General features: G+C 48.7%; 1 protein-coding gene and 1 pseudogene across 1 annotated transcript in view; both read right to left on the bottom strand.

Annotated features, from left to right (window-relative positions):
- Nucleotides 1–253: 253 nt before the first annotated feature.
- The window catches only part of CAND2 (cullin-associated and neddylation-dissociated 2 (putative)), a 50568-nt gene continuing 23860 nt past the window's right edge, over nucleotides 254–26961 (bottom strand). Inside the window, exons 5-15 of the mRNA XM_006868682.1 lie at nucleotides 25661–25926; nucleotides 23357–23462; nucleotides 23069–23211; nucleotides 20341–20633; nucleotides 19145–19286; nucleotides 17345–18847; nucleotides 14893–14988; nucleotides 5459–5628; nucleotides 3889–4053; nucleotides 3230–3337; nucleotides 254–490 (exon numbers count right to left, since the gene is read on the bottom strand). Coding sequence (XP_006868744.1) covers nucleotides 254–490; nucleotides 3230–3337; nucleotides 3889–4053; nucleotides 5459–5628; nucleotides 14893–14988; nucleotides 17345–18847; nucleotides 19145–19286; nucleotides 20341–20633; nucleotides 23069–23211; nucleotides 23357–23462; nucleotides 25661–25926 — 3229 coding nt within the window. The remainder of the gene's footprint in view (nucleotides 491–3229; nucleotides 3338–3888; nucleotides 4054–5458; nucleotides 5629–14892; nucleotides 14989–17344; nucleotides 18848–19144; nucleotides 19287–20340; nucleotides 20634–23068; nucleotides 23212–23356; nucleotides 23463–25660; nucleotides 25927–26961) is intronic.
- LOC102836217 lies at nucleotides 10795–12678 on the bottom strand (annotated as a pseudogene).

Here is a 26961-nt window from a genome sequence, read left to right as displayed (position 1 = left end):
GTTAGTATTTAAGCAGGGATTCCCCAGCTGGAAGGAGCCAGATTGACTATGAGGCAGGCATGGACACCGGATTCAGTGGAAGGCCTTGGAAGCATCCTCGCCCTGGATGCATCCATGTCCTGAGCTACCATGCCCAGCTGGTGGCAGCCTCCAGCTCTGGCAGGGCCTGCTAGTTGGGTTCCCTAAAGTTCACCTTGAGCCCAACCAGGTACCAGAGGGTCCCCGGGAGGTGGTGAGAACTGGGGTGGGACTCTTAAGGGCCCCCTGAGAGCTCTATTGATTCTGTGCTGGGCGGTGATGTGGAATCCTTCTGGATGCTTTCAAAGAGGGCGGCAAGTTCAGGGTTGGATCGGATTTGGGAAGAGAAGTCGGCCATGATGGGACTTTTCCTCACTTCAGGGATGGTTAGCAGCGAGGCCATTGCCCTCATCGCTGATCGCTTCAGCTCGTCTTGCTTCTCAAACTCCTGCTTGACGGATCCAGCTTTGACCTAAAGTGGAAGGATGGCAGAAGGAGCCCTGATCCCAGACTGATCCTGTGTCCCGGCCCTGGCTCCCTCTCCCACACCCAGCAGCCTGGCAGCCTTCAGTTCCATCTCCACTGCTTCAGGCTTCCGGGGCTCCAGCCTCTGACCTGCTTCAACTTGGCTTGCTCTTCCCTGCACTTTTTTTCCCCCAGTCAGCCAGCTTTGGTGTCACCTGAGGGCCTTTGACCAGCCAATCTACCCCCGCCCCATACACAGAACACCTTTATTTTCTTTTAACAATTTGAGGGTGACAAACTAAAAATCCAAATCCACTGCCGTTAACTTGGTTTTGACTCAGGAACCCTATAAAGGCAAGAAGAACTACTTCCTGTAGTGAAGTGTCGTCGAGTCAGTGCCGACCCATAGTGACCCTGTATAGGCTTTCTAAGGAGCAGCTGGTGAGCTTGAACCACCGACCTTGCAGTTCAAATGGCTTTGCAGTCCAAAATTCAGGATTTACAGGAGCAGTTGGCCTCATCTTTCTCCCATAGAGCAGCCAGTGGTTTTGAAACACAGACTGAAGCCAATGCGTAACCCACAGAGCTGCTGAAGTTTCCTGGTCCCCTCTTTCCATTGACAGCAAAGATCCTATCTTCTTTTACCATGCTTACAACAGGTTCCTGGTACCGTAGCTTGACCGAGAGGATCACTATCCATAGACTAGTTCATACATGTTCCTGCTCTTACAACTAATTCTACAAATACAGCTGGAGGATGAGTGTCTGAGACCTTAAGCGGCTCCTGTTTGTTAGCACCTCCGCCGTACCCACCCCCCCCCCTGCCCAAACACACACATACGCTGTTCAGAAATCCTAAGAGTTTATGGAATGAAGTCCATATGCCAGGTGCTGGGGTGGAGATTGCCAAAGTGCCATTGAGTGGGTTCTGACTCAGCAACCTGTATGGGGCTTTCCAGAACGGCTGGTGGGTTTGAACTGCCGATCTTACAGTTAGCAGTCCAGTACTTATCCTACTGTAGTGACTAAGTAGTTGGCATTAGGGTTGGGCAATCCAGAGTTCAAATAGCCTTTGCCATCTGTGAGTTTGGGTCATCACTTACTGGGGCCTCAGTTCCCCAAGGACTCCTGGTGTGGTGCTGTAGGATCAGCGCTGGACTGAGAACCACAAGGTAAGCAGTTCAAACCCACCAGCTGCTCCTCAGAAACCCTATAGAGGGTTGTTAAGAGTTGGAACTGACTTGATGGCACTTTGATGGCAGTTCACAACAACAAAACAGATAATACTAAGAGTTCTCTCCTCACAGGTGGTGGTGGTGGTTGGTTTTTGTTTGCCATGGAGTCGGTTCCGACCCATAGCAACTCTGTATAGGGTTTCCAAGGAGCGACTGGTGAACTTGAACTGCTGACCTTGAGGTTCAAACTGACTTTGCAGTCCAGTGCATTTACCCACAGCAGACTAAATTACTTACATGGGCCCACATTCACTTCTCTTAAACCTGCTTTTGGGCTTCACAGTGTTGTGGATTTCTTTTTGGTGTCGCGACTAATATGCTACTGTGCATACAAAGACTCCCAGTGGGGTCTGGTGCCTTGTCATCACGGTCATAAATGTTTCCCCCAATGTTATATGCTATCAAGTCGGTCCCGACTCATAGCAACCCTGTCTATATGGTTTCCGAGGAGCAGCTGGTTGTGTATGAACCATCAGCCATGCGGTTAGCAGTCCAGTGTTTATTCTACAGCACCGCAGCAAGAGTACTGGAATACCCACAACAAGACGGGACTAAAGAGCACGAACAGCCTGATGCCAGTTTACACTGTGCTGCCAAAACCTGGAATAAAGAGCTTTTGGTTTACAAAACTCCATAGATTTCAGAACTGTGGCCCTAGGTGCGCCAGCACTCATCACCAAACACCAAAACACCAAGCCCAACCCAGTGGTTATGCCGGGCTCTCTTCCCAACACTGCCGCCTCCCCAGGAGGCTTCCACTTCCACCTGACTTTTGAGACCTCCGTTACAGCAGCAAGCGCACCCTATTATCAACCCGTTGATCCTTTCTATTTTTCTAAGAGTGAGTCCCAGCGTCCCAACTGGGATGTGAGCAGACGGAGGAAAGGACGCATAACGCTCAGTGCTGTCTACCTAACATAGGACCTGGCACCAGGAAGTGTAATGAATGAAAGAGGGAGAGCTGGACCCCGCTGGGCAATGTGCTAGCTGTGTAGTCTGGTCAGTAACATGACCTTTCTGAGCCGCTCTTGCATGCATACAATGGGAAAAAGAATCAGCACTTAGTTGGGCTATGGTACGGGTGCCTTGGTGGTGCAGTGGTTAAGCACTTGGCTGCTAACCAAAAGGTTGGTGGTTTGAATCCACCAGTGTCACCATGAGATAAGAGACCTGGTGATCTGCCCTTGTAAAGAAAGTTGTGGCAGTTCTACTCTCGGATGTGTTCGTTGTGAAGTGCCGTAGAGTTGATTTCGACCCATAGCGACCAGCTGGTGAGCTTGACCGCCGACCTTACAGTTCAAACCAACTTTGCAGTCCAGCGCTTAACCCACAAAGCCACACCATGTGGTCATTAGCTGTCAGAATTGACTCCACAACATACAACAATCTCAACAACAAGGCCAGGGTAGTAGTTGAATGGACCCCACACACCACCTGTACTGCAGAGGTGACTTTGCAGAGGCTCTGGTAGCTGCTCCAGGTACCGAGGCCAGGGTGGTCAAGGGGCTTACCTTGGTGGTGCAGGTGGCCCGAAGTGGCTCAATGAGCCGGTCCACTCTCTGCAAGACAGGAGCAGGACACAGGGTAGCCAGCCGTGCGAGCATGATGAAGGTCAACATCTGCCCAGGAGGAAGGGGACAAGTTGGTGAAGGAGCCCAGGCCCACAGGCTCTGGACCCAAATCCAAATCATATTGCCAGTTCCTGCCAGGCCTCTGCCTTGTGAGCTCCCCCTGCGAGCCTCGGTTTCTTTCTTTATAAAATGTGAATGGCAACATCTACTCTGCTAACTATGCTTGGCTGTCTTGAGGAGGATCAGGTAATGAAAGTGAAAGGCAACTTACAGAGTGGCAGAAAATGGTTGGAAATCTTCTATCAGAGATCCAGATTATATGAAGAACTCCTACAACTCAATAATAAATACAACTCACCTGAAAACATAAAGGACTTCAGACATTTCTCCAAAGAAGATACCCAAATGAACATGAAAAGATGTTCAACTTCATCAAGTCACCAGGGAAAGGCAAATGAAAACTAATATGCATTGGTGAGAATGTGGAGGAATTGTTGGTGGGAATGTAAAACAGTACAGCTATATTCAGGAGCTGGGAGTGGTGGCCAGTGTGGCTGGCCATCACTGGGTCCAGAACGGGCCCAGGAGCTCAGTCTTACCCGGATATCATAGTGGTCCTTCAACCCATCCTCCACGTGGTTCAGGAACTCGCAGATGTCCAGCTGACCCAGGCAGCTCTCAAGCAGTGAGTACATGCACTCAAAGGCTGCCTTCCTCACGTCAAGCCCATCATCCACTGCATGCTTAAACGGCCCCATCTCCACCTGCAGCAGGGAAGGAGGCCGTAAAATCTGGGGATTACACACCCCAACTTTCTGTTACTCAACACAGTGTGCTGTTCCCAAATTGCCCTTTCTACTCTCACTTCCAGGAGCCCTGGTAGCATAGTGGGCTATGCGTGGGCTGCTAACCTTGCCCACAGACACATGCAAGTTAGAGACAGACCAGAGCTGCAAACCCAGACCTCACAGTGGAATCCGGCAACAGCATGCATGGACCTTGTAAACATCATGCTGAGCAAGAGACACAAAAGGACAAGTGTGGTCTAACCTCGCTTATATCAAATAAACAACTATTTAGGGACCAAATATGGTGGCACTGCGGGTCTGGTGTTGGGCTGCTAATGCAAGGTTGGCAGTTCAAACCCACCTCAGTAGAAAGGCAAGTCTATCTGTTCCTGTAAAGATTTACTGTCTCGGAAACCATATGTAAGGTCACTATGAGTTTGAATTGACTGAGTGGCAGTGGGTTAGGGATGGAGAGTAAGGGGTTAGGGGGGACTATTACTTAGGGAACGCTGAGTGTATGTTAATGGTGGGATAATCTGGATAAAGTTATCGCGATATTGGTTACACAACTTGAAGAATGTCATTAAGGTCACTGAATTACACACGTAGGAACTATTGAATTGGGAAGACAAAAACATAAAAAGAGCTCTCTCTTGACTCTAAAATCCATACTTTTAATTACTAGACCACACTTTTAATGGTAAACTCCTATTAGCTCCTCAAAGCCCAGGTCAGAGTCTCCCTTTCTGGAAAAAAATTCCAACCTCTCTAAACAGTCACTTGCTCCTTAGTAACATGTGAGGTGGTACAGACCTATTTATTACATTATGGGATAACTTGGCTGTTAAGTTTCCTTTGATCTCTGCCCCTTAGCTCCTTCCTTCACAAAGTGGAATCTAAATAAGGTAAATCCATAGCAGGGAAGGTGTCTGTCTCCTTCAGGTCAGGAGCTCCTCTGTGGCAGGAACTCTGTGTGGCTCAGCGCTGAGTCCTGGCACTCGGCATAGGCTGGGAGTTCAAGAAGCCCCTGCTGAATGAGGAGCAGTCACAAAAGTGAACCTGACCATATGCCTGGAGCAGTTCTAACCATTCACAGGACTTACTTCATTGAATCTTTACAACAACCCTATGATGCACACACTCATTTGAGCTTCCTTTTGCCTGTGAGGAGAAACAGGCGCAGAGTGAATGAGGTTGCCCTGGCCAGTGTTACAGAGCTGGAAAGTGGAGGGCAGGACTTGGTCTTGGCCCTGTGGCTTAACGCCTGCTCTGATGAGCTATAACCCAATCCTTACCACAGTCCTACTGGTCAGTATCTGAGACTGCAGCACACCAGGTTCCTATCAGAGGAACTGACTTCACAGCAGCCTCTGAGCCTCACCTCCCGGATGAGGTCCCGGCGGACCTTTGTCTCTTGGTAGAGAAGGGGCAGGATGCCATCCAGCAGGTCCCGGATAAGCGAGGGCTTATTGTGCACAGCTGAGTTGAAGAAAGCCAGTGTGGCCCGGCGCACATTCAGGTCCGGGTCCTGCAAGCTCTCCATGAACTCGCCTGGCAGAGGAAGACAGCGAGGCGTGTGAGCACCAAACAGCCTTAGACATGAATTAGTTATCAGCTTAATGAGCTGGCCCGCCGTGGCAGAATGAGGACAGGAAGGGGAGAGGAGGTTTTCTGAGCCTGTACTTGGTGCCGGTCATCACAGCCCTTCAAAGTCAGAATAAAAACTCAAGTCTGGCCTGGGGTCAAACGTAGGCTCTATTACTTCCTAACTATGGGACCTTGGAGAGCTTCAATACCCTCGGCTATAAACGGGCTAACACTGGCATTTGCACTGTAGGGCTGTGTGGAGTGTTGAAAGTGAGCGAACGCACAAGGAGGCTTTATAAAGTTCGTGGAATAATTCCATTATCTTGTAATACTGTTTTTTCACATTTCACACAGGGCAAAACAAAAAACCCATTCTCGCCGAGTTGATTCTAACTCACAGTGACCCCATAGAACACAGGAGAACTGCCCCACAGGGTTTCCAAGGCTGTAATCTCTACAGAAGCAGACTGCCATGCGAGGCTGGTGGGTTTGAATCGCCAGACTTTTGGTTAGCAGCTAAACACTTATCCACTGTACTACCAAGGGCTCCGTCACACAGGGCAAGGACTCCACAGATTTTAACTTGATATTATTACAGATGAGGTTCCCAGAGCTTTGAAAGGAGATGCAATGTAAATAAAGTCATACAGCACTTCTTGGAGCACTATGCGCTTCATGTATACTTTATTTTATTTTATAGTTTACTGCATTTTAATAGCAAACTTACAGGAACAGCACAGAAGACAGACAACATTAAAAACATGTACTTGCATGTAGGACAACTCAGAAAAGTATCGTGAATGGATGGAATCAACCGTATGATAAAAATGCTACAAACACCTTTAGTGGCCGTCAGTAAGAAATTTACTTGTTTTTAAAAAAATTTAAATGCTGGCATTGTCCAGAAAATTTTAACATGTTTACTTATAATTGTTATAAAGTTGAACTGCTGAAACTTGTTCACTGAAACATTTTGACTTGCATTAATGCATTATGTCCTTGCATTTATATTAAAAATTCACACAAATGAAAACCAAAAAACTGCCAATACCTGATTTCTGTCGCCTATTTTTCCATTCACAATCATATACATAGGTACCTTTTGACTCCATGGTGGTGGTGGTGGTGGTGGTGGGGGCGGGAATCTAACGTTCAGAGCTACCAAAAACAGGAAGAAAATATATTTTTTTTTAAAGAAAGAAATGTTTCCCATTATAGTGGATTCTTAAGCACGTTCTTCATGTATGCGAAGTGCTAGCTGGATGCCTTTTGGCATAACTGTTATACGTTTGGCATAGATAGCACACAGGTTGGTGTCTTCAAAAAGGCCAACCAGATAGGCCTCACTTGCCTCCTGCAAAGCACCAATAGCTGCACTCTGGAAGCGCATACCTGTTTTGAAGTCCTGAGCTATTTCTTGCACCAGATGCTGGAAGGGAAGTTTACGAATCAGACGCTTCATGATCTTCTGATAATATCTAGTTTCACCAAGCGCCATAGTCCCAGGCCTATAACGATGAGGTTTCTTCACCCCCTCCAGAAGAGGGCGCAGTCGTACAAGCAGCTTTTGTAGCCACTTGCTTCCTGGGTGCTTTCCCACCGGTTAATTTGCAGGCAGTCGGCTTTGTAGGAGCCAAGGTATAAAGACCTCCTCACTTAACCCGTCCTTCTGTTTCAGCTGGAGCTTGGCGAGCTAGAGGCAGCGTGGCGGCTGCGAACACTCATGTATACTTTAGACTTGCTGTTATTAGGTGCTGGCAAGTTGGTTCCAACAAAAGGAAATAATGTCCGTTCCTACACCATCTTCAGTCTTCACAACCCTTGCAATGTTTGAGTACATTGTTGCAGCTACTTTGTCAATCCACCTCATTGAGGGTCTGCCTGTTTTTCATTGACTTTACCAACCATGATGTCCTCCTACAGGAATTGGTCCCACCTCATAACATGTCCAAAGTACATGAGATGAAGTAACTTTTACCACCCTCACTTCTGAAGAGTATTCTCATACTTTTTCCAATATCAATTTGTTCATTCTTTTGGTAGTTCATGGCATATTCAATATTCTTTGCCAACACCATAATTCCAAGGCATCAATTATTTGGTCTTCTTTATTCCTTATCCAGCTTTTGCATGTATATGAAATGAATGAAAATACCAAAGCATGGGTCAGGTGCATCTTAGTCCTCAAAGTGACATCTTCACTCTTGAACACTATAAAAGAGGTCTTTTGCAGCAGATTTGTCCAATGCAATATGGCATTTGATTTCTAGTATATTGTTTCCATTGGTGTTGATTGTGGACCCAAGTAAAATGAAATCCTTGACAAATCCAATATTTTCTGCTTTCATGATACTATTGAATCAGTTATGTGGGTTTTTATGTTGAAGTGTAACCCATACTGAAAGTTGTTGTCTTTGATCTTCATCAGTATTTCAAGTCCTCTTAGCTTTCAGCAAGCAAGGTTGAGTCATTCGCATACTGCAGATTGTTAATGAATCTTCCTGGTGCCACGTTCTTCTTCATATAGCTTCTGTAGATTATTTGCATAGTTTACAGACTGAATAATTATGGTCAAAGAATACAGCCATGGCACACACCTTTCCTGATTTTAAACCATTCAGTATCCCTTTGTTCTATTCAAACGACTACCTCTTGGCCTATGTACAGGTTACGCATGAGCACAATGAAGTGTTCTGAATCCCCATTCTTCTTAACGCTATCCATAATTTGTTACAAGCCCCACAGTTGAATGCCTTTGCATACTCAATAAGACAGTGGTCAACATCTTTCTGGTAGTCTCTGATTTCAGCCATGATCCATGTGATATCAGCAATGAAGATGAATTTAAAATAAACCAAACCCAGTGCATCAAGTCAATTTCAACTTCTAGTGACCCTACGGAGGCTTTCCAAGGCTAGAAATCTCATCATGTTTCACTATTCAACATTCTGGTGTTACCTGAGTGTTCCACTGCTCTTCATAAGGTTTTCAGTGACTATTTGGAAGTAGTCCGTTTCTTCTTCTTCCTAGTCTGTCTTTGTCTGGAAGCTCAGTTGAAACCTGGCCACCATGGGTGACTCGGCTGGTATTTAAAGTACTGGTGGCATATCTTTCAGAGTCATGGTAACACACAGGCCACCGTAGTAGGACAAACTGACAGATAAGTGGTGGGAGATAAGGGTTAGCAATCCTCAAACCATTCTCTGTGGATTCTATAATTACTATTGTGGTGAACCATTGAGTCGGTTCCAATTTACAGCTCCTCTGTATAAGGTTTCCAACAGTAGTTGGTGGGTTTGAACTGCCGACTTTACGGATAGCAATTCAGTGCTTATCTTTATCGGCTCTTAAGTTGGCGCCCAACTCATGGCGACCCCATGCCTACAAGAATGAAGCGCTGCCTGGTCCTGCAACCAGCCCTATAATCAAGTGGGGACTGGGTTGCTGCTGTTATACACACAGCAGATCACCAGGACTTTCTTCCTAGTCTATCAGCCTGGGAGCACTGCTGAACCTGGGTAGCATCCTAGCAACACACAGGTCTCCATGGACAGACAGGGGCTGTACTTTATGTGTACCGGCCAAGAGTCAAATCTGGGCCTTCCATTAAAAAAGCAATGGTCCCCACTGTAGGATTAGCTAAAGGGAGCTGGGGTTCTGACTGTAAAAGGAAGGCATTAGAGTCGGGAAGGGAGGTAGCTGGAATGAACCCTGTGGTGGCGAGTGGGATAGAAGGCAGCTATGATCTCACCTTTCTAGACATATTGACTGACAGGTAAGTGTGAGGGTATGTTATGGACTGAATTGTGTTCCCCAGCTCTCCCCCAAATATGTGCTGTAAATCCTAACCCCTATGGTTACGAATCGGGCTGTGAACCTTAAGGTCAGCAGTTCAAAACTACCAGCTGTTCCGTGGGAGAAAGATGAGGCTTTCTGCTCCCGTAAAGATTTGCAGTCTAGGAAACCCTGTTCAGGGTCACTATGAGTCGAAACTGACTCCACAGCACATAACCACCACCACCTTACTTATGCCATGGGCTGCCAAATGAACCAACAGATCTGTGTTAGAAGAAGGGCAGCCAGAGTGCTCCTTGGAAGCCAGGATGGCCAAACTTGGTCTCTCATACTTCGGACATATTGTCAGGAGGGACCAGTCGCTGGAGAAGGATATCATGTTTGGTAAGGTGGAGGGTCAGAGAAAAAGAGGAAGACCCCTAGTGAGATGGATTGGCCAAGTTGCAGCATCAATGGGTAAGCGTGGCAACAATTGTGAGGTTGGCCCAGGATCGCGCAGTGCTTCGTTCTGTTGTGCATAGGGTGGCTATGAGTCAGTAGTGACTCGATGGCACCTAACAACAACAACAACAATACTTGTGGTTGCAGTCCCATTTGTGAATGGGCTTTCTCTGTTAGGTTAATGAGGCTATATCAGTGTAGGTGGTGGTTGGTGGTTATGTGCCATGGAGTCGGTTCTGACTCATAGCAACGCTGTACAGGGTTTATGAGGCTGTAAATTTTTAAGAGAGCAGAAAGCCTCATCTTTCTCCTATGGAACAGCTGGTAGTTTCGAACTGCTGACCTTACGGTTCGCAGCCCAATTCGTAACCACTATACTACCAGATATCAGTGTAGAGTGTGTTGTAAAGCAATCACCTTTTTGTTTTGTTTTTAAGGGGTAAATATTTAAAATGTCTTTATCATCACAACAAAGACCAAAAATATTCCTTTGTTTTGCTCTTGGGCAACCAAGAAAAATTGAACTATTACCCCATGCTACCCCCAGGAACTCTGGTAGTGTAGAGGATACAAGTCAGGTTGCTAACCTCAAGGTCAGCAGTTCAAACCTACCAGCTGTTCCAAGAAAGAAAGATGTGGCTTTCTGCTCCCGTAAACATTCACAGCCTTGGAAACCCTATATAGGGTCGCTATGAGTAACTGACTCCACTGCACATAACCACTACCACCACCCCAATAAGAAAACATTTGCTGGAACATGCCTCAATCCTTATAAGTCCAAGTCAATTTAAACTCAATAAATCAGTTCAAATCCTAAAGGCTACAGCATTTCCCTATTAGAGCAGGAAAAGAAAATCCATTTGGGGCAGTTATTTAAGATGAAGGAAGTGTGTCTTAAAGTGAGAACTGCCTGTCCTCAGGGGTTTTCTTGCTAATGTTTTTTAAGATCTCGGACTTTTCAACCTCTTAGGCTTTCTGGTGGCCGAATCCACCACCTCTTCCTTGCTTTTTATGTTTGCCTTCACTGTTGTTCATGTTCAGATCAAAGAAAGGAGGCACCCTGAAACCAAATAACAGAGCAACTTGAGGTAGATTTAAGTGATTTACATTAAAGATTTGTTTCAGAGAATGAGAATCATATGCTCAAATATATGACTTATATGCTTCCTCGGCATGGAGGAAGTAATTTTCAAGTTGAGGCTGCATGTCAGAAATTTTAGACCAGGAAAACTAATTGAATTAGTTCAAGTAACAAAGGAAACCCAATTCTGGGCGCAAAATGAGCAAGGATGTCTTCTTCCTCTTAGGCCTCTGGCTGTTCTACCCACATGATGAATATACTCCCTCGGGTCATCCGGAGGCTCCTACTGCACAACCCAGTCCACTTCAGGCATATCCAGCCCTGGCGCTGCCATAGTCGGATACAACAGTATCCCCCAGTCTGCATCACAGAACTGAAAGAATGTGGTTATTTGCTTATTTTGCTTCTGCCTTCATGAATGGCCGAGACAGATGAATCAGTGTAGTTCAGCAGCTGAGAGTGGAATTAAACAGACTTGCAGGATGTAAAAACACCGTTAGCTGCTTCTTTTGGTTTTAGTTAAGGACTGTAAAGAGCAGAAGGAATCTTTTTTCAGAGGTACAAACAACATATCTCTGCTCAAGACCATCCACTATTGCATTGGCTTTATCATCATAACACCAACATACAAGAGCTTCTTTTTCAGAGAAATCCTCACCCGGTTTTCAACTTTGAGAGTTTGCGTGGCAGAAAAAAGCATGGTCTGTGTATATACTGGCAGAAGTTTAATAATTTGCTTTAATTCCTCTTCAAATGCAACAGCCAAGATTTGATCAACCTCACCAATCACCAGACTCTGGAGATTTTGATATATGGAGACTGCGGCATTCTGCCTATGGAGGCGGCCTGGCGTGGCCACAGTGCTGTTGATCCCATTAGCAAGTATCTGTGCTTTAGCAGATCTGTTACTGCTTGCCATGACCAACCCATACAGGTGAATACTTGCTTCTGAAACACACAAAAGTCTGCATGGCCAGTTCCCTAGTAGGAGAGAGGATAAGGACTCCTTTTCCATTCCTGGGCATACATTTAGCTTAACAAGAAGTTCAGCTGCAAGTTTGATAAATGCCCTGGTTTTACCACTGCCTGTTTTTGCTGCTGCTAGAAAATCCCTGCCTTCCAGAAGTGGTCAGATACTATCATGCTGATTTTCTGTCATGTTTTAAAGCCCATTTCTTTCATTGTCTTCAGAGTGTTTTCAGTGAAGAATCCTGTCAGCCCCAAGGGCAGGGGGCACGTCACTGTCATCATCCTCATCATCTGGCTTCTCCACGCTCATTTCTGCTTCTGCGGGAGACGCAACACCACCCTCGTCCAATTTCTTCTGGTCTTCTTCAGTTTTTGCTTTTTTGGTGTCAGGTCCAGCAGCAACCTCCATTTGTCTCTCTTGATTCTGAATTGGGAGGTGTATGACTGCTCTCCCATGGGTCAAAATGGCAGATCTCTTGGAGGCTTTAAAATTTTTTACCCTTTCCAGTATGTCTTTATACATATCTCCATTTTGGACTCCTGATAATCCCACATTTCTTGACTGTTTTAGGCATTTTTTCATCTTTTCCCTCTCCCACTGTTTCTTCAGGCAGATTTCCTGATAGGCACACACTCAATGCCTCCTGTAGCTTTAGCTTTTGCTGCCACAATTTCAGGTTCCACTTCTTGATCTTCTTGCTCAGGAGTTTCATGGGCAGGTGAGACATGATGTCGGAAGAATTTGTTCACACTGACGCCACAGTCCAGCAACTCTGATCTCTTGGCTGACGCTCAGAAATCTCCTCTTGAAATCTACAAGAATACATTTAACAAGGAGGGATGGGGGACGATGGGTGTCGGGACACATGATTGCCAAGGAATAGAAACTAAAAAGACACAAGGACCTTCCCAGAGCTGACACAGAGCAAAAGCCATTCCCTGGAATCTGGACTTGAAGCCTCCTAAACTGCGAGAAAATAAACTTCAGTTTGTTAAAGCCACTCACTTGTGGTACTTCTGTTCTGGCAGCACTAGATAACTAAGACAGTGTGTATGTATAAATATACTGTTAGATGCTCCCTAGCTCTGTCTGCTGCTAGGGCTTAGAAGCAAAGGGCGACGAGCACACTGGGTAGCCAGGACTGGGGTTCTAGCACCATCCTCCAATAAAAGGAGTTAAGGCTTCTTGGAGAAATGACGGGAAAGGTTCAAGATGAGCGTGGAACATCTTATTGCGCCCAGAAGTAAGGAAATACAGAACAGAATAGAAGAGTATAGTATACAATAGGACAGAATGATATCAATAGAACATGAAGGATTCCCACTGTCCAAATCTGACACAATCTAGAGCATCAAAATCAATGACAGAAATAGATTACAGGCCACTGACTAGAACAGGAGTTCATGAAGAAATTAAATCATGAATAAATTCAAAACAGGGAAGAGGGGAAGGTTCTTCCTGAGAGCAGAATGCATAATAAATGCACAAGGAATGGTGGCGGCACTGGGAAGTTCCCCCCGTTTTGCAACTAGCATATTAATCACCGATTTAGACAAATCACATCACTGAATGCTCTTCCTAGTGAGCAACTAGAAATTTGGGTGGTATCGGGAACTTTCATTGACTCAGGAATACTTATTTATTCCAAAGGAAAAGGAGTCATTTTAGAGTTAAAAGGAGAAACTTGGCCAACTTTACCCATGTGACCAAACTTGCCATCCCCAGGCAGGGTGCAAACTGCTGCCTTGTGCGTCTGTCTGGATGCAGTGCACTGGGAAGGACCTAAAATCACCTCCCGAGCAGGGTTCAAAGCTCTCAGACTCCCCACCCTCTGTGAGAACCAGCTGTGGGGAACCGGGCAGACCCAAGTTCAGATCACCTTCCTGAGCCTTCATTTCCTCATCTATACAACAAGGTCCACCCTCCATGCTACCCAGGGTTAACTGTGATCTATCAAAAGGTTTCTGACACACACTGAGGCCAGAAATCACAGTTCAGATACACAAAAGCAAAACCAAAGCACAGGCAGAGGCCCCTGGGTGCCCTCTATGGACAGTTCAGTTAAGATGGAGGAAACGGTGAGAAGTGGTGCAGGCCTACTGGGTCAGACCCAGAACCAAGTTGCTACAGACAATCGTGCTCAACTCTCTGCACATATTCACTCTCAATTCAGAGAGTGACCACATCTGCTGACATGTTGGCTTCACAGCAACTACCCATGGCATGGCCAAGGAGGTAAGATGGCACATCACAGGGTTGCAGACCTGAAGTTGACCCACTCCAGAGCTCTCCACCCCAAAAGACTGCACCTGCTTGCCTTCTCCAGAGTCCCAGGGAGGGCTCAGCCTCCTCCCAACAAAGGTGTGGGTTTCTCCTGCCAGAAGACCTTCAGATGGGGGGATCAGGGAACTGTTCTTCCCAGCCGCAGTGTAAGACATCTGTAAAATCACCCAATTTGGTGACTGCTTGCAGTTTGTTAATGCGCTGGACTGCAAAACTGGTTTGAACCACAAGTTCGGTGGTTCAAGTTTACCAGCTGCTCCTAGGAAACCCTATACAGGGTTGTGATGGGTCAGAACTGACCTGCCAGCTCTTAGCAACAACAACAAAGCATGTCTGAGGTTGGTCCTCTCCCACTTTCTAGAGCCATGCTCACCCTCAGTAGCCCACTGGGTCCCACCCCAACTCCAACCTTGAAGACTCAGACAAGGTTTTCTTATCCCCATTTTACAGATGAGGCTCAGAGGTGGGAAAGGTCATGCCAGGCTCACCCAGACGTCGAGTGGCAATGCAGAGATTTGAACCCAGGCCTCCACACTTCATGGCTGTGGTGTGCCCTCCTGGTTCTTTAACCCCTCTTGGTTAATGGGTTAGTAAAATCCCCCCAAGCTCCAGGGCTAGTTCAAGGGATTGAACAGGGCTGGTGGGTGGGGGTGCTCACCAATATAGCTCTTCAAGAGGGGGTCGATAGGATGGGGCTGGTCCGTGATGAGGAATTTCACGGCTGTGATGACGGTGCTCCGGGTGTGTGGCTGGCCTGAAGGACAAAAGCAAGCACCTGTCCAGAGCAGAGACTCATCCAGGTTGCCCTCCTCACACACCTCTCCCCACCTATGAGCAGGTCCATACTACCATTCCCCTTGACAATGTGCATCTTTCCTAAGGTCCTCCTGCTGTGGTTGACAGAAAAAGACTGCCTGTTCTAGGTAACCATACTATAGGATGCACATAACCTATAGGAGGGACACATAACCTAAGACAATGTTGTTGTTGTTGTTGTTAGGGTATCATTGAGTCATTACCAACTCATAGTAACCCAATGCACAACAGACTGAAACACTGCCTGCCCGGTACAACGCCAAACTCACAATTGTTGCTACGCCTGATCCATTGCTGTTGCCACTATGTCAAACCATCACACTTGAGGTCTTTCTCCAACTCTTCACTTTCCCAAACATGCTATCCTTCTCCAGGAACTGCTTCCTCCTGACAACATATCTCACGTATGAGAGACGAAGTCTGGCCATTCTGACTTCAAGGAGCACTCTGGCTGTACTTCTTCCAACACAGATCTGTTTGTTCTTCTAACAGTCCATGGTACTTTTAATATTCTCCTCCCACACCATAACTCAAAAGCATCAATTCTTTTATGGTCTTTCTTATTCAATGTCCAACTTTCACACGTATCTGAGGCTACTGAAAATACTGTGGCTTGGGTCAGGTGCACCTTAGTCCTCAAATTGCCATCTTTGCTCTTTGACACTTTAAAGACGTCTTTTGCAGCAGATTTGCCTAATGTAGTACATCGTTGTTTGATTTCTACCTTAAGACAGTGGTCAACCCAAATACAAGCCTCAGGGCTACATTACACTTGCCTCAATTTATCCTCTGTCTGGTACCAAGACAAAAAGGTGACTTCTAACCTCGATTTCACAGATGAGGAAACAGACCCCAAAAGGTTAAGTTCACATCTAAAGTCACTCAGCAGATCCAAAATTCAGTGACTGATTTTAAGCCCTGGTTGTCTGCATCCCCACCTCCCATCCCCAAAGGCTTCATTCTCCAAGCAGGAAACAGTTCTGCTTCAGGCTAGCTGAAAGCCAAGGGGACCCCCTTCTCAGATCACCTCCCCCAAGCTTGGGGATGGAGAGTATTGGTTTGCTTTCTGAGAAGAGAAGCTGAAGAAAGGAAGAGAAAGCTATTTCCCTTAATGGTGAAAGAAAGGCATCAGATGTCTCCAAATCTCTCTAAAGTTCTCTCTCCCATAACCCCAGCACACTCAGCCTGGCCTAGAACCGTCTCCATCACAAGCACTCCATTTGTGAGCCACAAGGAGAACACTTACATCTTGGTGTTAAGTCTGAATGAGTGAATTACTGAATTCAGACTTGTCTCTTCCCACCGTGATTGGCTCCTAAGATGTGGAATGGCTGATGAAGATACACAACAAAACAGGAGGAAGTGAATTTAAAATAGGAAACTGAGGCTACAGGAAAATAAAGGCAGGAAAATGAGATGGAGACGAGAGTGAGGAACACGCTAAGACGGCTACAAAGGAAATCCCACAAAGTCGCTAGAAGCAGGCCACTAAATTGGCTCTACATGACCCAGAGGTCAATGGTGACATAGAAATGTGGCCAGTGAGCTGGTGCGACAGTGTGTTCCTAACAGCAGGACAGTTCCCAACCCTGACACTGTTGTCTCTCAAGCTTTCTAGCAAAGTGCCACTGTTCTCAACAGTGTTCAGCCTGTACCCACAATAATGTGGACCAGCAACCCAAAACGGCCTTTAACAGTGAACTCAGGATGACTTGAATACCACACGCTCTTCCAAGCACTTTACCTATATTGTGTCATCAAACACACCCACACACCCTATTATGGAACCAGCTGCCTGGCTTGAGACCCTCCCATTAGGGCTTTTCTTGGGACCCCACCCACCTGCCTTCTCCCTGAGCTGCAAAACACCCTGGTGTTCCCCACATGACCACACAGAACACCTGTCCTTCGGGTTCCTGTCATGCCCTGTCCTAACACCAGGTGCAAGGCATATACTCCCAGTTAGACCGACATTTGCTCTTGGCTCAAGCTAGCCCTGTCTGTCTGTCTGTCCATCCATCCATCCTGTCTGCAGGCCCCTTAGAGAGCTGAAGTGATTAATAATCTTCACTTAGAACATCCTGCTGTTGTCCCTTTTGGTGTGAAAAGAGCCACATGTACATTTTGTTTATGTGTTTGCTGGGAAGTCTCTTCCATTCTAAGGGTCCTCTTCAGGAACGGACACACTGTTTCTAACTAGCCCTTTGCCTTGCCTCATACACACTGTGACTCTTGGATCCATTCCTGTAGAGACTGGAACACTCAAAGGCAAACTGCCGGCCTCATGCCCCTACCTGCAGCCAGCTGCTTCCGGAAGCGGGGCAGGAAGAAGGGAGGGTTGAGCAGCACCAGCTTCCCTATGCACTCGGCCACCACGCTCCGAGTGCCCTCCTCGGTGTCCTCGCAGTGCTGAAACAGCAGGGCCCAGATGTCCTCTGAATAGGGCTTCAGGCTGTCGGGCTGGGCGGCCCCCAGGGCCTCCCGGAGGGCGTGGAGCAGCAGGTACTGCCTCCGGGGCTCCGTCTGGATCTGCCCCAGCAAGAAGGGCAGGAAGTCGGGCAGATTGCCGGCGCCCACCCGGCCCAGCGCGTAGGAGGCGGCCGCCCTCACATCCTCGCTGGGCGAGCCCAGGGCCTCCAGGAGTACTACCTTCAGCTCCCGCTGGGGGCCGGGCCCCGCCACCTGGCCCACCTCGGCCAGGGACAGGAATGCCAGAACCTTGACCCCAGTGCTGGAGTCGGGTGACCTGGCATCACAGACCAAGCGGTTTGCAGTGCCCGCCGCTTCCTGGGGACAGGCGGCTGCTAGGGCTGCCACACACCGGGCCAGCGAGTGAAACACCTGCTTGTGCAGGCCGGGCCCGCCGTCTTCCTCCTGATTGTACACGGGCGCGGTGAGCAGCTCTATGAGCTTGGTGTAGTTCACGCACGGGGGCCGGGTGCCCACCAGCGCCTGCAGGAAGCCCTCGGCGGCGGCCAGCACACTTGCGGGGAGCAGCGGGGAGTGGAGCAACCGCACCAGCTCCGAGAGCACGGGGCCACTGACCTCGACCAGGGAGGCTGGCTGGGCCTGGGTCACTGTGGCAAGGAAGTCCACCGCCAATTGGGCCACGTGCATGTCGTTCTCACTGACCAGGGCTGGCAGCTCCGCCAGCACCACCTGGATGGCAGTAGGCGGGAGGCATAGGCCCTGCCTCTGGGCCACCGTGTCCAGGGCTGCCAATGTAGCCAACTGCAGTGCCCGCTGGTTCTTACGCAGGAATGAGGCCAGGATGGGCAGTGTCTCAGCAAGGATGGGCTGCAGGTCCAGCTGCAGCGGGGACAAGGCCACCAACCTTAGCGCCTTAACAGCAGGCAGCCGGGTAATCTCATTGCTCAGACGCTCCAGGAGTAGCAGTAACAAGGGCTCCACATGGCCCCCAAGTCGGTCCCCCAGATGGCACACAAGGTGGCCCATACAGGAAATGGCCTGCTCCTTCACCTGTTGGTCCAGGTCGGTGGCACGAAGTCTTCCCAGGATGGCCGCTGACATCTCTCCAACGTACGGCTCTGGGTCCAACCTCTGAGGCTGGTCCAGTGGCCACAGGACCCGCACCAGTTCCTGTAGCACCAGCAATGCTTCCGCTGCAATCTTATAGAAAGGGTCAGCCACGCAGGCCAGCACAGGCGGCAGCAGGGTGGGCAGCTGCTGCTGGAAGGTCGCGGCCGATTCCGTACCCAGCAAGCCCTGCAGGAAGGTCAAGGCATCCATTCGGATGGTGGAGGAGTTGGAGCGGTCTGCCAGTGAGAAGACGATACCTGCCGGGAAGGATGGACAGGTGTCTAGTTGTCCCTGTATGTGGGAGTGGAGCCTCCACAGGTGCCGGAATTGAACTGAGGTTCCCCAGAGTTGAGGGCTAAGCTAGGGCCAGAGGTGGGTGATGTATCTGAGACTGGGAGGGAGGCCTGCACCCCAGATACACTCTCACTACAGGCAGTGGGGTGCCACCTGGTGGGGCTGATGAGGAGGGGGCACAGTCTGGGACAGGGTCCTGAGCTACTTTGGAGACTGGGGGCTCCACTGAGCGCTGGGGCCCAGGTTCTGGTACATCCTACCTGAGACCAGCACAGGCATGTGCTCAGCCAGGCTGCCTGGGAGGACAGCTGCCAGCTCAGCAAGGAGGCTGAAGCAGCCTTGGCGGACACGGATGCTGTGGGCTTTAAGCTGCTGCTGCAAGGCTTTCAGCACAAGTGGCACCTGTGGGTAGGTGGGCAGTCAGGGACCACCTATGAAACCTCCCCCACCTGCCCAGCACTGAGGCTCTGCCTAGGCACATCTCCATGGAGGACCCCCAGCATAGAGACACTCCCTCCTAATCACTCATCAACCACTTAGATCCCCACATATGGTGGTAGTGTTGGTTGTTATGTGCCATGGAGTCAGTTCCGACTCACAGCGACCCTGTGCAGGGTTTCCGAGGCTGTAAATCTTCACAGGAGCAGAAAGCCTCATCTTTCTCCCACGGAACAGCTGGTAGTTTCCAGCTGCTGACCTTGAGGTTAGCAGCCCAACTCATAACCACTACGCTACTAGAGCTCCCCGCATTTGGGCCCCATGAAAACCAAACCCACTGTTGCCGAATTGATTTTGACTTGTAGCAACCCCAGGCGTTACCCTGAGCTCCACAGGGTTTTTTTTGGCGGTAATCTTCATGGAAACGGTACTGGTGGATGGGTTTGAACCAACAGCTTTTAGATTAGTAGGAGAGCACAGATCATTTGTACCATGCAGGGATTTTAGACTTCCACTTTACAGATGGAAATCAGGTACTGAGAGAATAGTAGCTTGGTCAAGGAAGGTCACACAGGATGAGGGGAGGATCCCGTCCACTCACTCTCAGAGCCTGCAATCCTGACAATGCGCTTGATGCTAATGACTCCCTGATCTATATGTGCCTTCCATGGGTGCACATCTCGACTTGGACATCCAGTGAGGACCTCAAACTGGAATGCTTAGAGCCCTCAGCAGTCCCCACCCCACTGTCTCAAGATACCTCTCAGTTCCTCACCCTTCAAGTCCAACCCAGCAGCAAGACATGATGATTCCACTCCCAAAATAGAGAGCAGGACCCCTTCTCTCTAATCTCCACTGCTGCCACTGAGTTCAAGGCCGTATCGCCTGTTACTTGGTCCCCTGGAGCAGCCACCTGTGGGACTCCCAGTGTCTCCTCTGGCCCCAGAACAATCCACTCTCTCCCAGCAGCCAGAGTGAACTTTTACAAATGGAATTTCTCTCTCTAACAGCTTCTCACCTGGTCTCGCAGCACGTGAAGGTTGCTGCATGTCTGGGTGGGCACCTCCTTGACCTCCAGCCATCCCTTTGGGGGCCGGGTTTGCCGCAGCAATTCAATGTAAGCCCCGAAGACATCGGCCTTGACATTCTCATCACGCTCTTTGAAGCGGCAGATGAGTGCAGGCCCCAGGGTACAGTGGAAATTGGGCAAGAGGTCAGGCCGCGAGCTGATCAAGGAGGTCAAGCACTTGGCTGCTGCCCGTCGTACCTTCCAGCTCATGTCCTCGTCATCGCTGTACTCGTCCTCGCTCTCTGGGGAAGGGAACAGGACACCATGGGACCCTTTGCACGCTACTGGGTGGGGTCCAAGGCTGGGTCTGAGCTCATGAGAGGGAGGGAGCCAGGCACCACAAGTCACCTACTATCCTGTGTAGTAGAGGTAGTGCAAAGCACTTCAGATCCACTTTTGCCTCACACAGACCTAGCAAGACAAGGGCTGTTTCCATAATAGAGACAAGGAAACTGAGGCTAAAGGTCTGGAGTTAAATCAGGGTCCTCTCTTGGTCTCTAAACCTGCTATGCATTGAACTGTGTTCCCCCAAAGATATGCTGAAGTCCGATCTTCCAGTACCTGGGAATTCAATCTTGTTTGGAAATCAGGTCTTTGAAGATGTTCTCAGTTAACATGAAGTCGTTAACTGAGTAGAAGTCCTTAGGAGTAGAATGGGTCCTAATCCATTTCAAGTGGTGTCCTTGAACAACAGAAGCACAGAGACACACACAGAGGGAGGGGAGCCGTGTGACGATGGGGCAGACACAGAGGTACACCTGGGGTTTCCAGAGAGACAGGAACTGCCCCTGGAGCCTCTGAGGAGAGTATGGCTCTCCTGACACCATGCAGTCAGACTTCTGGCCTCCAGAGACTGAGAGACAACAAATCGCTGTCACATTATAGCGCTTTGTGAGGGAGTTCCAGACACTGTACATCAATGTTCACTACAGCATTATTCACAACAGGCAAAAGGTGAAAACAACCCAAGTGCCCATGATGCAACACAATGTAGCACAAGGGAATACTATTCAGCTATAAAGAGAAATGAAGTCCTGTGAGGTTCATTGAAAACATTATGCTAAGTGAAAGAAATCAGTCATAAAAAGAACAAATATAACACGAGCTCACTTATATGAAATATCTAGAATAGGGAAATATGGAGAGATCACAGTTTATTAGTAGTTATCAGGGAGAGGGGGAAACATGCAGTTCCTGCTTAAAAGCAATGTTATTGTTGTTAAGTGCCGTCGTCGAGTCAGTTCCGACCCATGGCGACCCTGTACAGGGTTTCCGAGGGTGTAAATCTTTACGGGAGCAGAACGCCTCATCTTTCTCCCGCAGAGCGGCTGGTAGTTTCGAACTGCTGGCCTTAAGGTTCGCAGCCCGACTTGTAACCACCACGCTAGCACTTGGAAACCAGCAGTGGCAATGGCCACACAACATGGTGAATGGAGTTATGCAGCTCAACTCTACACAGATAACAGCTGAAATGGTAAATGTTTTGGAACATATATTTCACCACATACATACACACACAAAAGAACTAGGTCAGAGATGCAGCACGGGCAGGAGATGCTGACAGATACGACTCCAAGGCCCAGCTATGCCACGTCTTAGATTTGTCACCTCAGGTAAGTGCCCTTTCTATGTTTCCATTTTCTTGTCTGAAAATTGGGGGAGCGATAGCTTTTTATAGAGCTGTTGGGGACTCCTGGATTGCTAATCACAAGGTCAGTGGTTCAAACCCACGAGCTGCTCCTTGGAAACCCTCCACACGATCATTATGAATGGGCACTGATTCCACAGCAATGGAGGGTTATTGTGAGAAATATGAAATAAGAGTACTCAAAACACCAGTACCAAAACCAAATCAACCTGTGGCCATTGAATCGATTCCGACTTACGGCGTGCCCCCATGTTCTGCAGAGTAGAACTGCCCATAGGGTTTCGTGCCTGTAATTTTGACAGAAGCAGATAGCCAAACTTGTCTTTACTGGCACTTCTTGGTGGGTTCAAACCACCAACCTAGAGGTAAGCTGTCATTGCTGTTGTTAAGTGCCATCGAGTCGACTCCAACCCATAGCAACTCTGTATAGGGTTTCCAAGGAACAGCTGGTGAGCTTGAACCACCGACCTTGCAATTCAAACGGCTTTGCAGTCTGGTGCATCGTTAACTGTGTCACCCAGGGGAAATTAAACACCAGGCGTGGTCCAATAAACAACAGAGTCCATGGGTAGCACACACAGTTAATGACTGACAACCCTCTTGTTGGAGGTTTGGGTCCACCCAGAGGTACCATCAAAGAAAGGTCTGGCAATCTGTTTCCAAAAAATCACTGAAAACACTGTGGAGCACAGTTGTACTCTGACACAACTGGTTTGTTTTTAATGACTACTACAGTCTGAAACTACCAGCTGTTCCGCAGGAGAAAGAGGAGGCTTTCTGCTCCCGTAAAGATTTACAGCCTCGGAAACCCTGTACAGGGTTGCTATGGGTCAGAACCGACTCCATGGCACATAACAACAACAACAACAACTGGCGCTGTCAGACAGGACAAGGACCTGAGGAGCTCTGGATTTCTAGGGCAGGGCTGGAGCCTGAGGAAGAGATAGAATCAGGATGGGGCTGGAAAGGAACTGAGGACCCCCCTACCTCCCATCCAGCCTGTGGTCCCAATGAGAAATGGTCACTCACCTTGCTCACTGAATTCACTGTCCTCTGTCTCCATCAGCTCCTTGTCGCCACCACTGTCATAGTTATAGTTGGGGTCATGCTTTATGTACTTGAGGCAGAGGCTGGTGACATTGGGCACATGAGGGCCCATCTCCTTGGGGCACCTGCAGGTGTGATGGAACAGGCTGGGGGCAGGCCGCAGGGGTGAGCTCTGGGATCTCACTGCTTTGAGGCCAGTGCCTCACTCCCGACACCCACCATTTCCCATGAAGCTCCCTGGCCCTGTCTCTGACACTGTTCTGCACCTACTTCCTCAGGAAGGCCTCAAAGGCCTGGAGACAGGACTCTCGAAGCTCATCATCATCCATGTTGCAGAACTCTTCCACCAGGGGCACCAGGCAGTCTAGGTGGTCACCTGTGGAGTCAGCAGGACACAGGTCAGGCAGCCAGTCTAGTGCCTCCCAGGATCCCCCCAGGCTGTCCTGTACCTGCAACCCTGACCACTGTAAATCTCCACCAGAGACTTCAGAGTCAAGTAGACATGGGTTCTAGTCCCGACTCTGTCACCTATGAGCTAGGGGCCTCAGTCAAGTCACCAGGCCACTCAGCCTCAGTCTGCTCATCTTCACAGTGGGAATACCAGGCAGAAAGTTTGTGAAGATTAATGATGCAGTGTAGGTAGACCTTAGCTCAGGTTCTGGCATGAGTAGCATCTGTGTCTGACACTATTACTCATGTCTTAGCTTCATTTCCGGCACTAGGTTGTAAAACTGAGGCGGGAGAAGGCAAGGCGGCACAGAGCTCTGAGAGACCAGGCAAGAGAACAATGCAAGAAGTCCACAGGGCCAAGGGGTATGCTGACCTGGAGCCCCAAAGCCCCTCTTCAAGACTCCACTCTGGGTACTTGGGATTCCTGGGTTTCCTACCCAGTTGGCCCTGAGCCCTTGTCCAGATTCTGCACAGGCCTCTTTCCCAGGTCCATGCTTGCAAGGGTGATCAAGGGGTGGCTGCTGTTTGAGAGGGAGGTGGACAGAACACTGGTGGTATTCACACAAGTTCTTGCAAAGCCCCTTGCAGTGAGGGAGACAGCTTGGGGTGAGGGACACACTGTGAGCCCACTCTACCCACACTGCCACGTGTAGCCCAAGTGTCTGAGAATAATTCAAAACTGGTTGTGTGATCCCACTTGTATAAAACCTTAGAAATTGATAACTAGCCTATAGTGACAAATAACAGGGCAGTGTTTGCTGGGGGCGGGGTAAAGGGAGGGAGAGATTACAAAGGGGCACAAGGAAGTTTTGGGGGCATCTCAATTGTGGTGGTAGTTTCACAATGTATCCAAAGGTCAAAACTCTAATATTAAAGTGTACGCTTTAAACGGTGCAATTTACTGTGCGTAAATTATTACCCAATAAAGTTGCTTAAAAAATTCAAACCTGGCTTATGGGTTCTCGTTAAGACATACAAGTCTTAAGAATTGCTACAACAGACTAGAAAACTTGATTAAACAAAAATATCGAAACCTGAAGCTATTGTTCCCTCACATAGCCTCCATCTAGGTCTATATACTTTTGATGGTTTTTCATCTCTTTAACCCTTCCCGGAAGAATTTTGTACTCTTTGATTTATGCCACACACAAAAAAGGCAGTTTTGACATCCTCGAGGGAGTCACACTTTGTTCCTTGAAATGAAGGGGCAAGACCAGGGCTGTAGGGCGGATGGTGTAAGGTTTCTCAGCGAACTTCCCCTAGGACAATCCCTGCTGCCTCCAAAGAATGGGCCAGTGCACTGTTGTGATCAAACAAATTCCTTGGAACAACTTTCCCGGCCTAGACTCACCAATTCAGTTTTCAATTTTCTTCAAGCTTCCAAATAAGCCTTCGTGATCGTCCTTAGAGAAAAATCTATCAAAATGCTGCCTTTAGAATCCCTCTCCAATTGCCATAACCTTCAAAACGGACTGCTCTGCCTTTAATTTAACTGTTTCCAGCAGGCAAATCGTCCCAGATGCCGTTGCTTTGATTGGACCTTTTAAAAAAAGTCATCCTAATGAAAGCAAGACAAATGTATTTCTGCCAGAACTTGTCTGCAGCCATTCACTGATCGTAGAGACCTGTTTAAACACATTTTGTTTTTAATAAAACCGCACATGTATGAACTGGAATCCTAGTAGCAATACATTTTGATTTATATTCACATTCGCTAAGTATGAGGCTAGAACAACAAGGTATTTAACAATTTGGTGGTCTGATTTATTAATATTATTACGAGTCTGTGGAGCCCAAAAGCGATTAAACCAAGCTCCTCCCCTCGAGGGTACGGTACTCAGCAGGTGGTCAGAACCTTTGCTGGCAGCTCAGCTGCCTCCGCCCCTCAAGCCCCGCCCCATTCGCAGCCCTGTCCTTAGCCGCTTTCCACCCTCCCTCTTCCTTAAGCCACGCCCCTTCTGTGGGTTACTACACTGATCACAAGGTCTGTTGGAACCACAAAGTCTGCAGTTCAAACCCACCAGCCGCTCCTTGGAAACGCTATACAGGGTCGTTATGAGTCAGAACAGACTTCACGGCACTTAACAACAAGCCCGCCCCTTATCTAGAGGCTTGCCCTCTTACCTAGGCGGTGGCCAGCCTGACGGCCGACGCTCCCCAAACATTGGATCAGGGTGTGGATGGCGGCGGGGCTGGCGGGTGCCCTCGGGCCAGGCAGCTGGTGGATCAGGTAGTCGGCGAGCTCCACGAAGAGGTCGGTGTTGCAGGCGGCCGCCAGGTGGCCCAGTGCTCCCACTGCCCGCTTGCGCACCGCCTGGCGCGGGCTGCTCAGCTGCGGCAGCAAGCAGTGCAGGAGGCTGGCATGGAAGGTGCCCAGGGAGGCACCCAGCCTGTGCGAGCAGCAGGGGAGGGAGGTCAGGCCCGCCGCGCGCACAGCTATGCTCCATCCTCTCCTGTCCTTTCTCCCAGAGATTTATGGCAACTGATGGCCGTTGACAAATTGAAAAGATCATGACTACTATTGCATGAGAGAAACGCAGAAAGAGGGGAAGAGACGTCCTATGGGATTTCCAGCCAGGAAATGCAAGGCCTGGACGTGAAGCCAGGTGTTCAGGCTCCCCGCCTGGGGAAAAGACCCATTAGGGATGGTAGGGGGCAAGGGGATCTTCTCTGAGAGTCTCGGGACTCTCCCCCCAGTACATCTCTCTGACGCCAGAGTGGTGTAAAACTTACTGTTACCTAGTCACTCCTTTGCTCTGGGTTCGAGGTGGCACCAAGGAATGATTTCTACACAGAAAAAAATATAACTCCACCCCACCCTCGCCTGCCTCACACTTGTCTTCACCTTCTGCCCCATAAATGTCCTGAGACCTTTTTTTCACTTCATACTATCTCACTGACACCTGCCACCCCCGCCGCCAGAGCTCTGTGCCCAGCTCGGACCTGATCTTTTCTGTTGTTGTTGAATGGTACCTCCTTACAGCGACTGTCTTAGGCACAACAGAAGGAAACACTGCCCCATCCGGTGTCAACCTCACAACCTTGAGCCCATTGCTGCTGCCACTGTGGCAATCCATCTCGTTGGGGGTCTTCCTCTTCTTCCCTGACCCTCCACTTTAGCAAGCATGATGTTCTTATCCAGGAACTGGTCCCTCCTGATAATATATCCGAAGTATGAGAGACAAAGTCTGGTTTCTTAGGAGTATTCTGAGTGTACTTCTTCCAACATAGATTTGTTTGTTCTTTTGGCAGTCCATGGTACTTTTAATATTCTCCTCCAACACCTTAACTCAAAAACGTCAATTTTTCTATGGTGTTCCTTATTCACTGTCCAATTTTCAACTTTTTATATGAGGTTATTGAAAATACCATGGCTTGGGTCAGGCACACTTAGTCCTCAAACTGACATCTTTGCTCTTCAACTC

Source organism: Chrysochloris asiatica, unplaced genomic scaffold, assembly GCF_000296735.1.
Source record: "Chrysochloris asiatica unplaced genomic scaffold, ChrAsi1.0 scaffold00121, whole genome shotgun sequence".
In the NCBI taxonomy this organism is placed as follows: domain Eukaryota; kingdom Metazoa; phylum Chordata; class Mammalia; order Afrosoricida; family Chrysochloridae; genus Chrysochloris; species Chrysochloris asiatica.
Note: the sequence above shows the minus strand (reverse complement) of the source record. Positions and strands in the feature narration are given on the sequence as shown.